The sequence below is a fragment of the Manacus vitellinus genome, unplaced genomic scaffold (assembly GCF_001715985.3).
Source record: "Manacus vitellinus isolate BGI_N305 unplaced genomic scaffold, ASM171598v3 scaffold_4_pilon, whole genome shotgun sequence".
Taxonomy (NCBI): domain Eukaryota; kingdom Metazoa; phylum Chordata; class Aves; order Passeriformes; family Pipridae; genus Manacus; species Manacus vitellinus.
Window position 1 is genome coordinate 31,604,332 of NW_021940604.1, and position 13,373 is coordinate 31,617,704.

The 13,373-nt window shown below is 41.8% G+C and overlaps 1 protein-coding gene across 1 annotated transcript in view; it reads left to right on the forward strand.

Annotated features, from left to right (window-relative positions):
* The window catches only part of LOC103763213 (gamma-aminobutyric acid receptor subunit rho-1), a 28,561-nt gene extending 15,708 nt beyond the window's left edge, over window positions 1–12,853 (forward strand). Inside the window, exons 5-10 of the mRNA XM_008929949.2 lie at window positions 1,696–1,919; window positions 5,337–5,419; window positions 6,596–6,736; window positions 7,182–7,334; window positions 9,066–9,262; window positions 10,095–12,853. Coding sequence (XP_008928197.1) covers window positions 1,696–1,919; window positions 5,337–5,419; window positions 6,596–6,736; window positions 7,182–7,334; window positions 9,066–9,262; window positions 10,095–10,382 — 1,086 coding nt within the window. The 3' untranslated portion in view covers window positions 10,383–12,853. The remainder of the gene's footprint in view (window positions 1–1,695; window positions 1,920–5,336; window positions 5,420–6,595; window positions 6,737–7,181; window positions 7,335–9,065; window positions 9,263–10,094) is intronic.
* Window positions 12,854–13,373: the final 520 nt, after the last annotated feature.

Below are 13,373 nucleotides of genomic sequence, written 5' to 3' on the forward strand. Positions count from 1 at the left end.
CTTTTTTTTCTGTTACTTTCTGACTACAAGAAAGTGATAAAATAATAGAGGCTGTTATAAAATTTCATTTGGATGTCACAAATCAGATTTTTTTCTCTAACTAATTTAAAATTATATAAATATCTATTATTATAGATAGCCTATATATTATTATAGGCTAATGTTCTTGAAATTACAGAGCTTTTGCATGTTGTGTGGGACAGCTGTATTATCTGCATGAAAGACGACAAGAAGGAAAAAACAGTGTCACTCAGCTTTGGAAATTCATTTGCAAGCTTAACAGGAAGAGTTAATAATGTTGCTGAGAACTGGATCAAAAGAAGAAGGGAGATATACAGTTGTTGCTTGAGGGATTTTCAGATGATGTGATATAAAATATTGTGGTTCCCAGTTTAATAGCCTAAAACTAGTATTAATAAATAATTCCTAATGAAGGCTGACAATACCAGATTTTTCCACAGCAACCATAATTACAAATTTATGCAAAAAAGTGAGGCATTAGCTTCTCACTAAAGAACAAATATCTGTCAATTTATTGTTGTTTAAAGGACACATTAACACACAGGAGACAAGAAAAAAGGTTTCCCAGATCAAACGTCTTTAAATTTAAGTCTTTCCCAGACCAAACATCTTTAAATTGAACAGGGAAAAGTTGTTGCCAAATGCTAGAGAATGAATCCAATGAAAAAGAAGAAATTACATGATCAGTGGCTTTGGGAGCTTCAGTTGGATATAATGTAAAGCATTTCCAAGATTTATATTAGCCTCTAGTGTAATAATAATAGCATAGGCTGCAAGAAAAAAATCACTTCTATTGAAAAAAAGACAGCAGAACTCCCCGTAGTTCAAAATGTTTGGAAAGTGCTGTGAAAAAAAAAATCAAATGTCAAAAAACTCCACCCCAAATCCATCTGACCTCCTAGGCTCCAGACTCTAGGGCAGACTGCTCAGACTTAGACATTTCCCCCACTTTATGGGCAACATGTTACACTACACTCAAAGAGACCATATTTATAAACAACTGTGTGATCTTATCTTCAGATATGTGACAGCTTCCTTTGAAACAAGGGAAAAGGCAAACCCAAGTGTACGTATGTCTGGGGCCTAACTCCAAATACAATAGAGCTCAAAGACAAGGAGCATGCCTCAGATCTAAGAGTACAATACGTGGGGAGAAAGAGCAAGAAGAACCCAAAACATTTTGGTCAAATATCAAGTAAAAAATATTTTAGAGTCAAGGCTGGAGGAAGAGGTCCCACTGCAACACATTCTTCCAGCTGCCTGTGGTAAGGCAGTTGCTGGAGCAGCAGAGATGGCAGTGCAGGCAGCAAATGCTTCTTGCCTGTTCCAGGAACACAGCATCTCATGGTTGGGGATTAGGCGGTCAGCAGCACTCCACATCCACTGCTGCCTTGACATGTCTTCATTTTTGCCCCTGGAGCAGCTCACAGACACTAAAATGCAACATTTGCAATTCAGAGGTGGATTTGCCACCTGGATGGCCTCTGATTTCTGAACCCCATAAGTCTGTCTGACCTGAGGAATAAACAACCTGCAGTCAGTCATGTCCCTTGCAGTTGGGGAGGGGATGTGCCTTCAAGAACGGTGCTTTCCAGTTTGCTGTTTGTCCCAGAGAGAAGCAATCACTACTGTGCTGATAAGGTATAAGTTGTGACACAAGCCTCTTTGTTGCAGGACTTCACCATGACACTTTATCTGAGGCACTACTGGAAAGATGAGAGACTGTCCTTCCCCAGCACCAACAACCAAAGCATGACCTTTGACGGCAGACTGGTGAAGAAGATCTGGGTTCCTGACATGTTCTTTGTTCACTCCAAGCGTTCCTTCATCCACGACACCACCACAGACAATGTCATGCTGCGGGTCCAGCCAGATGGGAAGGTACTTTATAGCCTCAGGTAAAGCTGCATTTGGTCAATGCAAGCCATTAGTGGAGTGAAAAAGTGGTTTAATTGATTCCTGTATTGTGTTTTTGCATGACTTCATACAAAAAAAGCATAAAAAAATGAATGTGCTGACTACTCACAGACATCTGAGTCTCTGTCCGAGTTCATTTAAGTGCCTATTGCAGGAGGTCTTCTGTGCTAATTTCTATGCCAATGTTGCTGATTCGACCATTGTCCCTTTGCCTTGTATGCATGGTTAGCCCCTGTTCCTGTTGGGAAGCTGCAGTCAAATGTGGCAGTTTCTTGGGGCAGCTCAACAGGGATCAGGGGGTTCCAATGAAGAGGCAGGGCACAATCTAAGTAAAAGGGCAATGTCTGGTAACAAAGAGAAGTCCAGGGCAGCTATCCACTGCTATCCACTTAATTATATAACAAGCCTCTGTGACTAGCAAAATATGCAATTAAGAAGAATATAAATTATACCGAGCACAATTTTAGCTTTATGATATGCAACAAAACAGAAGGAACATCCTCCAGGACGTGAAGTGAGAAGCTTCAGAGCAAGTGTATGTAGTTCCTGGTAACTTGCATATATGGCTAGAGCAACCCAAACACTTGACTTGGGATCTTCCTGCTTTTTTCTCACTTTTTATGTGAAATGCCTGAAAGCCCCTTGAAGGGGATATTTTTTGTAAACGTTGTTTTGTCCTCTAGTTTGAGGGGTGATCCCAGGCCAGGCTTGCTCCCCTATTTTCCAGCTGGTTAATCAGCTGATGTAAGTCTGAACATTATTCAAACAGGATTTTTTTTCTTTTTAATAAGTAACACTTTCATACTTGGAGATGCTCTGTGAGGAGCATCTGTTTTGTGATTTAACACCAACTGGCAACTAAGCTCCATGTAGCTGCTGGCTCACTCCCTCCTGGTGAGATAGAGAAGGGAATTGAAATGGTCGAAGTGAAAATCTTTCTGGGTTGAGAGAAAGGTGGCTTAATAGGCAAGGCAAAATCCCCTCACAAAGGGAAAGCAAAACAAGGAGTTCATTCACCACTTCCAGTGGACAGGCAGGTGCTCAGCCATCCCTAGGGAAGCAGAGTTCTGTCACACGTAATGGTGACTGGGGAAGACAAAGGCCGTCACCACACACTTCCACCCCTTCCTTCTTCTTTCCCCCACTTTATATACTGAGCATGATGCCATATGGTGTGGAATGTCCTTTTTGTCACTTGTGGTCAGCTGTCCTGGCTGTGTCCCCTCCCAGCTCCCTGTTCACCCCCAGCCTCCTCACTGGTGGTGTGGGGTGAGAAGCAGAAAAAGCCCTGCTCAGCTAAAACAAAAACATCCCTGTATTACCAAAGTGTTTTCAACAAAAATCCAGAACATATCCCCACGCTAGATACTGTGAAAAAAATTAACTCTATCCCAGACAAATCCAGCATGATATGTCTATCTCCCAAAAAACCCTAAATTCTGCGCTTCTGTTTTTCTTGGCTGCAGCTCCATCCAGTTAGAAAACAAGTATTGCCAAATGACCCATAAAAACGTATTAGAGAGGAAATTGCTGTGCAATATTCTGATGCAAAAATGTTGACATCACCTCCACAACAATGAAATAACAAAATACCTGATAGATAAGAAAGCGTCAGATGATAGATAATATATTCTGAAGGACAAAAAGAAGGAAAATCTGACTGATAGAAAGTCAGTTTCAGCAAGCTTCATAGATTTAACTAGTGATAAAGTTGCAGAATATACTGCTTGGGAAAGCTGTGGAGGTCTTTAGGGATTTATAGTAGTGGCAGAGGTAGAGCTGAGCCTGCCACGAAGTGAGGAGATCAACTTTTCAGCCTGCTGAGGTGTTTTATGATTCTAGGAAAGTAAGTCAAGCTAAGAAATTCTTGATTCCCTAGGGGGCATCAGTTTGACAAGAATTCTTTTGTTCTCTGATATTTTTATCTTACTGTTCACTGGATTCACAGCCTGAACAGTGTCTACCTTCTCATTATCAAAGCTTTTTCTTCACTCAGCGTATTAGACAAGGTTCAGGTGTTCCTTAGGCCTTTGCAAAGTTTGCTCAGGTCATCAGTACAATAAAAAAGGACAATAATATGACATAACATTCAGCTATAGCATGCATGTCCATATACTCTTTCATTTAGCTGCCTGACATCAAGCAAGCATCTGTGTTGCAAGCGTTTATGATTATCTAAAGAAGATGGGAACAGAAGAACACCAAACTACTCAGATCCTGCCATGTACAGTCTTGTGCTCAAACAATTGCCCTGTACGAAATGGTCATGGATGTCTTCAATAGCAAATTGGCAGTGTCAGTATTTTATTCAGCAGCAACTGCAGGTTGCAGTGCCTTATGAATTATAGGGAAATACAAAGGCTGGACTCTCCTTAAGAGCCAACAGGTCATTCATTACTGCCTGTCTGCCTTTGTTGAATGCCTTTGCCTGTAGATTATATTTTTTCCTTGGTGCCTGCCTTTTTAAGGTTCTTTGCCAGACTTTGTTTTCTCTTTTCTTGGATACCAGTGTGGACCTCACAGGCACCTAAACAACAAATCTGCGCCAAGCAATTTCACTCAAAGTCTAAATCCTGACAGGAAAGCAACATCAGAGGGAACCCACATGTGCAGGACTACTAACATAAGGGATTGCATTGTGTTCTTATCATTATGTGACAGACATCTGTCTACCATTAGCCCTTCTGTAATTCATTTATTCTTTCCCCATTACAAATTATCCTTTTCTTTTCATTTACTTCCCTAGAGTTCAAGCCAGTCGAGTCAAGATTTATGGATGTTTCCAGTTCAAACACAAAATTATGCTATTAAAAATGAGATAATCAGACTATAGCGAGATCAGAGCTTTTGATTGATGGGGCAGAGCATTCGGTGGTCACTGTTGCGTACCAGCCTTAACTCGAGGCACTGCCTATGCCCTCTGGTGGCTGCTACCCATGTGTGAACACTGGGTTCTCACCGAGCAGCTGGAAATTCACCATGTGAGGAGAAAATTACCTGGATCCCTCATGGCACTAGGATGGCTTTGATAAATGGAAATTATTTTATCGTAAAAAGCATCTGTTGAAAGGAAAGATGTCTGCAGAGATATATTTGTTGATTGTCAGGGGGAAAAGTGTCCTCTTCAATATTATTCCATTTTCTTCTCCAATATTTTTGTAATCTAATAGCAATTTGTAGTGGCCTAACTTTCTAGTCATGTTTTCTAACACTAGTTTGCTGAGAGGAAGAAATGGCTTTAACTAAAGTGAAATGGCTTTAGCTGAATGGAAGGGATTTATTTTCAGTTGACTGGTACTGGCCATAGTCGCTTAATAAAAGATCAAACTCACAGCTTTACTATTTTTCAGTCATATAAGAGGACAAGTTTTTAATGAAGTGATTTTTGTTATTCCTAGAGTTACAGTAACAGCAATGTGCAACATGGATTTTAGTCGCTTTCCCCTGGACACACAGACATGTTCCCTGGAGATTGAAAGCTGTAAGTAAAGTGGAGATGCTGTGGAGCCAAGGCCACCCAATGGGCACCCAAACTGCATTTAATTATACCAATAATCAATTATATCAACAATTAAACTGCTGCTACATTCGTGGGAGCTCTAACCAAAGTCAGCAGACTTCAACACTAAGAAAACTCCTTGGCCGTATTTTTCACTGGAACTAGATGGTGTTTGCAGCAACACAGTGTTTTTAAAAACTGGCTGTAAGCACTGTCTTGCCAGTACCCCTGAGTGCCAGCCAAGCTGCCACCCCACCCCATGAGGACCTGGGCCGCTTGCCTGCAGGCCAGCAGTCTCCAAGAGCACCCATTTATCCAGGTGCCCTCAAACACAGAGATAAATGGCCCTACACCCTTTGTGTGCTCCGACTGCTCATCCGTGGTACGGAAACCACAGCGGGGCAGAGACATTAATCACCTTCCTCTTACTTTTCTTACTCCTATTTGAGATAAACCCAGCTTGTACTCTTTGTCCCGAGTATAATGCACACATGAATTGCCTGGATTTCGTACAACAACATTTTAAACTTTTAGCTTTTTACAAGTTATTTTCTTCTTCTTCTTAAGCTTGCAATAAGAAATTATAATCTTAATTTGGTTTTAATACATTTACATGTGATTTTTTCTCCCTGTCTGTAAAGAGCTGCTACTAAACCCATCTGAAAGGATTAACATTCCTATTATTTCCGCATTAAAATAGAAGACCTGTAATGTTCATGTCTGCATCATAGGCAGAAAGTTTGCCCAAGAATTTTCCCTCCTGCATGCCTCAGACCATTGATAGATTGTTCACTCCATTACCCCAAGCAGGCTCTTTCCTCTAAGTGTCCCTTTTTTTGTTTCTGATTTTAGAAGGTTTATAAGGGATAGTTTTTCAAGTTCTGATGCGGTGCCTTATCTAACACACACATCATGAGTGTGAGAAACAGAAGGGTTTACAAAACGTACCAGGCATCAGGCCTGAGGGCTGTAACAATGAGCTAGTCCACTCCTTGCCACAACCATACTCACCACCCAGGTGGGTGGCATCTTGGGTATTTGATCCTTTCAGCCAGGAGCTCTCAGGTAGCTGGGAGGGCTGTGTGGGCACACTCTGGGATGTGGGGGTGATAGTAATTGTCTCAGTGCACAATACTGAGGTTTGCTCTGCTCTCCTAGATGCCTACACTGAAGATGACCTTATGCTCTACTGGAAGAATGGGAATGATTCCCTAAAAACAGATGAGAGGATATCACTGTCTCAGTTCCTGATTCAGGAGTTTCACACCACCACGAAGCTTGCCTTTTACAGCAGCACAGGTGGGTACTGGAGCGCCAGCCAGAGTAGGCTGGGGGAAGAAGGGGTGCAAACTGTCTTTCTTGACCTTGGTCTTGGAGGATCGTCCTCTGGGAGTTCCCTGTGTGGCTCATCAGATCTGCCACTCTTCTATGCCAAGGTGGCTGTCCCTGCCACAGACTTCCATCTTGACAGTTGTGGTCTGGAAAGACAATCCTTCTTCAAGATTACACCAAGCCTTAACATTAATTAAACTCTCCAATTGCATAGGCTATATTCTCTTGAATATATCATCCTGAGAGATGCTTTGACTGTGATAGTTGGAACAGCAAGGAGTCTTTTCTGTAAATTGCCATGATCTGCAGTCATTAACTGTGTTTTTCTAAAAAAAAACAAGACACTTTTCTCCTGATGCAACATCACCTTGTCTGAAAGTAGTTTGATATTTTCATTCTCTCTGTCATACAGGGTGGTACAATCGCCTCTATATAAACTTCACTTTACGCCGACACATCTTCTTCTTCTTGCTCCAAACCTACTTCCCTGCCACCCTCATGGTCATGTTGTCCTGGGTGTCCTTCTGGATCGATCGACGAGCAGTTCCTGCCAGAGTACCGCTAGGTAAAAACAATCTTGGAGTTAGCAGACCTAAGAGACAATTGCTGCATCCACAGCCTTGACCACCAAAATGAAATCCCCTGTGCTATGCACTGCCTCCATGTTGCCTTGTGGCATAGAAATCGGCTATGTCACACATTTCTCCCAGGGATAGGGTATGCGTCCTCCCACGGGCAGGGAACTGCCCTTGGTGCAAACTCCCCATCTGTCCTGAAGTGCCAAGGGAATTTCCCTGTTCACACAAGTCCAAGAGGCACATGGTACAAATCAGAGAGCAAAGATCCCACTCCGTTTTTATTGCTGTAAACAGAAACAGGGCACATATAAAGCCAAGGTTTTCAGTATCCTTCAGAGACTTCAGTGAGCGAGAAGGTAAAAATCAGTATCAGCAGCCCTGACAAAATTTCAGTTTACTGAGTTTTGCTAGAGGAGGGAGGGTGGAGGTAACACAGCCAGCTGAGCTGTGCCATTTAATGTGTTAAATGAGTTTGCACTGCAATGTGAGGGATTCAGCTTCCCCTTTTGCAGCATCTTTCAGACAGATGAAGCTGTATGTCAGAAGAGTCATCACGGAAGCAGAACTGTGATACAGGCAGAAATCTTCTTCTAAGTGGATGCGTCACCCTTAGCAAAGTGCTGTTTGTGTTTTTGCAGATTCTCAGCTCAAGCTTGCTTCCTCTTGTTCTAGGCAACACACCTCAGGATTTTATTTATTCTTAAAATCATATTCTTCAATGGAGAGGATAAATAGAGGTATAACAGATATGGAAATGGGACAATTGTTCACGTCTGAATTTAGAAACAGCACCCATTGCTTTAAGAAAATAAAAGGAGTTTAAGGTTTTCAGCCATGGCCTTTCAGAAGATACAGGCACTACCTTAGCAGCTTTGTAGCACCTAGATGCTCCTGTAGAATCAGTCATTTCTGCTTGTATACATAGTTTCAACTTCCAAAGTGATCACTAATGTGACATAATTAGCCCCTGAAGTAAGAAGGCCACAGAGAGCCTCTCTGAGAGCCAGGATAACACTGAACTACAGGGCTCCTGTCCTTGCTGATGGGCCCATTGTGCTCGTCTATGGGGTAACGTGGGGCAGCATTGCCATGTGGAGCCCCATTATTCTTTACTTTTGCTCCAGTGAGGGCACAGACCAAGTGTGAGAGTCGGCTGGTGACTTCTGTGACTTACCGTGAAGCAGGACTTCCCAGGAGAAGTTCAGCATATAGAAAACACAGGGGAAACTGGTGGAAGCAGCAGCTTTGCTTGTGCCCATGCTCTGGAAGAGTTGAACTAGGAGCTGAGATACTCAGACTTGTAAGTCGCAGAACAACTCAAGTTGGAAGGGACCCATAAGGATCATTGAGTTCAAATCCATGTACTGGTACCCCTCCAGGGATTGTCCTGAGCCTGGAATGGAGTGAAGCCAGCATGGGGTCAAAGTGCTGCTGCCTGGACATGGGGTGGGAGGCTCGTGGTGTGGTGAGCAACCAGGCTAGCATAACCCTGAGACCAGAGTTAGAGCTATACTCACCAAAAAGACAAGAAAACCCCTGTCAGAGATTAGGGCTGCCTGGACTGTCCTCAGGCAGTGAAATCTATTGCCCAAACGACAAAAACAATTCTGCAAAGTAAATTCAGGAAAGGAAATTGTTACAAAGGAAATTGTAACAACAGCTGTATTTGTGATGAAGAGTCTGGTTTGAAAATGATCTCTCTGCTGGTGTTTTCCCAGGGATAACCACTGTGCTGACCATGTCCACGATCATCACTGGGGTGAATGCTTCCATGCCTCGTGTTTCCTACATCAAAGCCGTGGACATTTACCTGTGGGTCAGTTTTGTGTTTGTCTTCCTCTCAGTGTTGGAATATGCAGCTGTGAATTACCTGACGACGGTGCAAGAGAGGAAGGAGAGGAAACTGCGGGACAAGGTGAGGTTTTTTATCTCCAAACAGCTTCATGCCCCTGGGAAAAGGTGTGGCAAAAGTCTGGAAATATTCAAAACTTTTCAACTACAGTGTGCTGCTCTCAGCTGTCGGGGGGAGAATGCAATAAAAACACCAGCAGCAAGTCATTCCAGGTTATAAAGATTTGCCACAAACAACCCACGCCCAAGTTCTCTGTTCTTTCTTTGGAGTCTAAGGACACAAACTCCCTTTACATATAGTCCTCCACTGCCTGTATAGATGGGATAGGTTTGGGGATTTTACCTTTAGATACTTTTATACTGAAGATCCAAACCTGTGAATAGAATTAGTTGGATACTGTGTTTTGGGTTTCAGACAACACGGCAGATATCTCCCACCTTTCTCCACGCACAGTTTAAACTTACACAATGGTCACAATTTCCCCCTTTTGCCCACATTACATGAAATTTTAACCACCTAAAATTTAAGCCTAAAATCTTCCCTTCAAATGGGACAAGCCTCATACATTCCTTCTTGTGGTTTCCCTCTGTCCTCTTCTCTGATTTTCTCAACTTCAAGGTACAGGTCCAACCTTTATTTACACCCTAAAAACCTCTGCAAAATGAGCTTCTCCACAGACAACCCTGCTCGCTCCCTGACTGTACCTGTGTTTTGCAGACATGAAAATAGAGACAGAGAAAGCTGCTGTTCAGCTCCACCCTCTCGTTCTCCCTTTTGAGTTCCAGCTGCCTGAATTTTCCCAGCCTTTCCCCTCCTCTGCTTTTGTAAGGAGGAAAGGGGTGTGTGTATATCTGGACACAGCTCAAACCCACCCTGCACCTGTTTGTGCCCACAGCCTGCCTGTGCGTGCAGCCTACCTCAGCCTCGGGCCATGATGATGGACGGCAGCTACAACGACGGAGACGTGAATGAGCTGGGGCACTACATGTCTGAGAACGGAGACAAACAGGACCGGATGATGGTGCAGCTGGCGCTGGGGTCTGAGAGGGGCTCGGGCAGGAGGAAAAACCAGAGATACGTCAGCATGCGGATCGACACCCATGCCATCGACAAGTACTCCAGGATAATATTCCCTGGTGCATACATTCTATTTAATTTGATATACTGGTCCATTTTTTCATAGGTATTCATAACTCCTGTAGTCACAGAGCATTGTGACATTAAACGAAAGTACAGTCTCATAGGCTAACAGAAAGAAAATAGAGAATTGTTTTAATTGGAAGGAAGATTGACTTTTTTCAAGATTTAATTTTTTTTATTAGAGGCAACTCATCTGTGGCATAAATAATTGTGCAAGTTTCACATGTCAGCAAAATATAGGATACACAATCTAAAATTTTATACTTATTTGAAGTTGTGCTATGTTCCTTCTTGTGCCTCGCAGGCCACTGTAAACTATTTTAACAAGTGACTATAATTGCCAGTTGCTTATATATGGTGCATCCTCCATTTTGTGCTCCTGAAATCCTAATTCTCTGAGTACCTGAGCACATGCATACATCTCTCAACTCAGCAGACTTACCACGTTCAATACCAATAAATACAAGAAATGCAAATACTTGCATTTTTGCAGGATGAGGTCAGAAATGGTAATTACAAACACAAAATATCCACAGCTTAATGCATGCCGCATTAGCAGTACTGTACTGACAGGTCCAAGTAGGAATACTTTCAGATTTGTGCTTTGTCTTGATTGTATTTAAAACAAGGAAATATTTCCAGACGGTTTTGACTAACTTTTTAAAATATGACTTGCAATGCACATTTAATAAGGAATGAACAAAAGCCAGACCTCTGCAATGCTAGCCAAATCCTTTGGGAAACACAGGAGCTGTCCTTGGATGTGCTTATTTGGGTCATTGGAAGTTTTGCTCTTGAGTTTCCTGGGAGAGGAAACAGATTTCTCTACAAAATGATCCAGTGAAGACAATCATGTGTCTACAAAAACCCTTCCAAACTACTCCAGGAAAAGCCTCTCTCCTCTGAGGTAGTCTGAGCATTACCAGTCTGTACAGCCTGAGAACCTGTTGCAGCCTGTAAAGCTACCAGTAATTGTACTCGCTTGTGGGAAAAGCCAAGTTCATCTGTTCTTAGTAAAAGCATAATAGAAAGGTGCTCAACAGCTGACAAAGCAGTAGTAAGGACTTTATATTTGAGTTACTAGAGATACTATGCCAAAAACTCTGGAATTAAATAACAAAGAGCTTCCATGATAAGACAGCAGCTCAACTGCAGATGCAGTTTGCACACAATTGCAGAATTATTCCCTGCACAGCAGATGCTGTTGCCTTTTACAGGTGAAGCTGCTCTGAGCATCAGACCAAAGCAATTGTGACTTCAAAAGGAGAGTGAATCTTCTCACATGACATTTGCCCTGGCCTGCCTGTTCTGCCACTGCCATCAGGCACGTGACACAGACATTGCAGTTGTTTCAACACTGCTGGTTGTTGTTTTCATTTCCGATGTAAATAAATGTCATGCAAACATACTCAGCGTTTCTTACAACTGCTAAAATCATGACCTGAAAAACTACCTACACTCATCTTGCACTTATATAGCCCACACTCCACAGGTAAAGCAGTAAAATCACAAAAGCTAAAAATCATTAGAAGACACCCACTCATAAGATTTTACTACTCATTTCTACAGAATTGCTTTTTTCACATACATAAACTTTCATAGCTTCATTTTATCAAGCTCCCTTCATATCATATTATTCTCCTGTTAGTTTTTTCAATAGATTAAAAACATACTTTTTTTTTTTGAAAACCATAAACATTTCAATCAAATGAAAGTGGAAAGGTCACTTTGGCAAAAGCAGATGAAAGGTTGGCCACCAGCTTTGCCCACCCTACCTTATTCCTCATTCTGATGGCACCCTCCACAACCAGTAACTCCAAGATTTCTTGGGCACTACTTGCACAGGAATGTATTTAGATTCTCATTTAAGAACCCATTTATTTCTACAATTTAAGAATAGCACGAACAGGAGTGCCAGATTTTATAGTAAGCTCTTCAGCTTCATAAGAAGCTTAATGTTATGTAGTTTGGTACAGTACTGTACGTTCCTTTATAGACTCATTAATCTCATACTACATACGTTATTTGGCATCTGATCAGTATATTAAGGGAGATTTTGAAGATACAAATGGGAGCTGGACTTTTGAATTCCCTGACTTTCAGTGGGAACCTGGTTTCTAACTTATCATAAGATTTTTTTCAAAGTTTCCCTTGCAGCACAACTCCCTAACCAGATTCCCCAACCTCAGTATTTGGATTTATACTGTTAATTTACTGGTGTTTTACTTGGGAAACTCTAGTGCCTTTTCAGTCTTATATAAATGTGTATATAGGTGTATTCTATAAGTACATGATATATCATATACAGTCAGTGTTTGCTATCAACAGCTGTACTCATTAAACATATTTACATACACCTTTTTTTTGCTTTTAACCTTTCAGTGTATGTTTTTTGTATCCAATCATTAACACTCTGCTCCTTTCCATTCCCACAACGAACCAGAGAGATTTGTTTGCTTTTCTTTATTTCTAGAAACACTCAAAATCACAATAAAACTTCACATTTGTACAGCACCGTGTGTTTTCTACCTTCAAAAGAATGATCTCCATGAGTTTATACATGTATATAAGACCTTTTTTGCTCAGGACCTGATCCAGACAAATACAAAATGTCCTCAAATCTGGTTATGCTGCTTGGGCTGGAGAGCCTTGTGATTTCACAGGAAGGGCTCGGATAAGAAGCCTGCGTGCAAACTCACATCACCACAATGATGACACTAGCTTTCCACCCCAGATTGTGTACATTACACTCCTTGTTCTTCTCGCTTTGGGTGATATTTTACAAAATAATTCAGACCTATTTCTCAGAGGTTAACCCAAAGCCCAGCCTGGGATGATGCTCTTTTCAAAAGCTGAAGAGTATTGGCAGGTCTGTGTGGATCTTGGATAGACACAAGTTCTGCCTACAAGCAGATGAAGAGATCTATGTCTAAATGAAAAGGCTGGGAGGTTGGGAGACTAAAATCTTTAGTAGTTTCTAAGGATGATGCTAATTACTGATAGGGTGAAGCAGCAAAAAGGCAGAGTTCAGTCT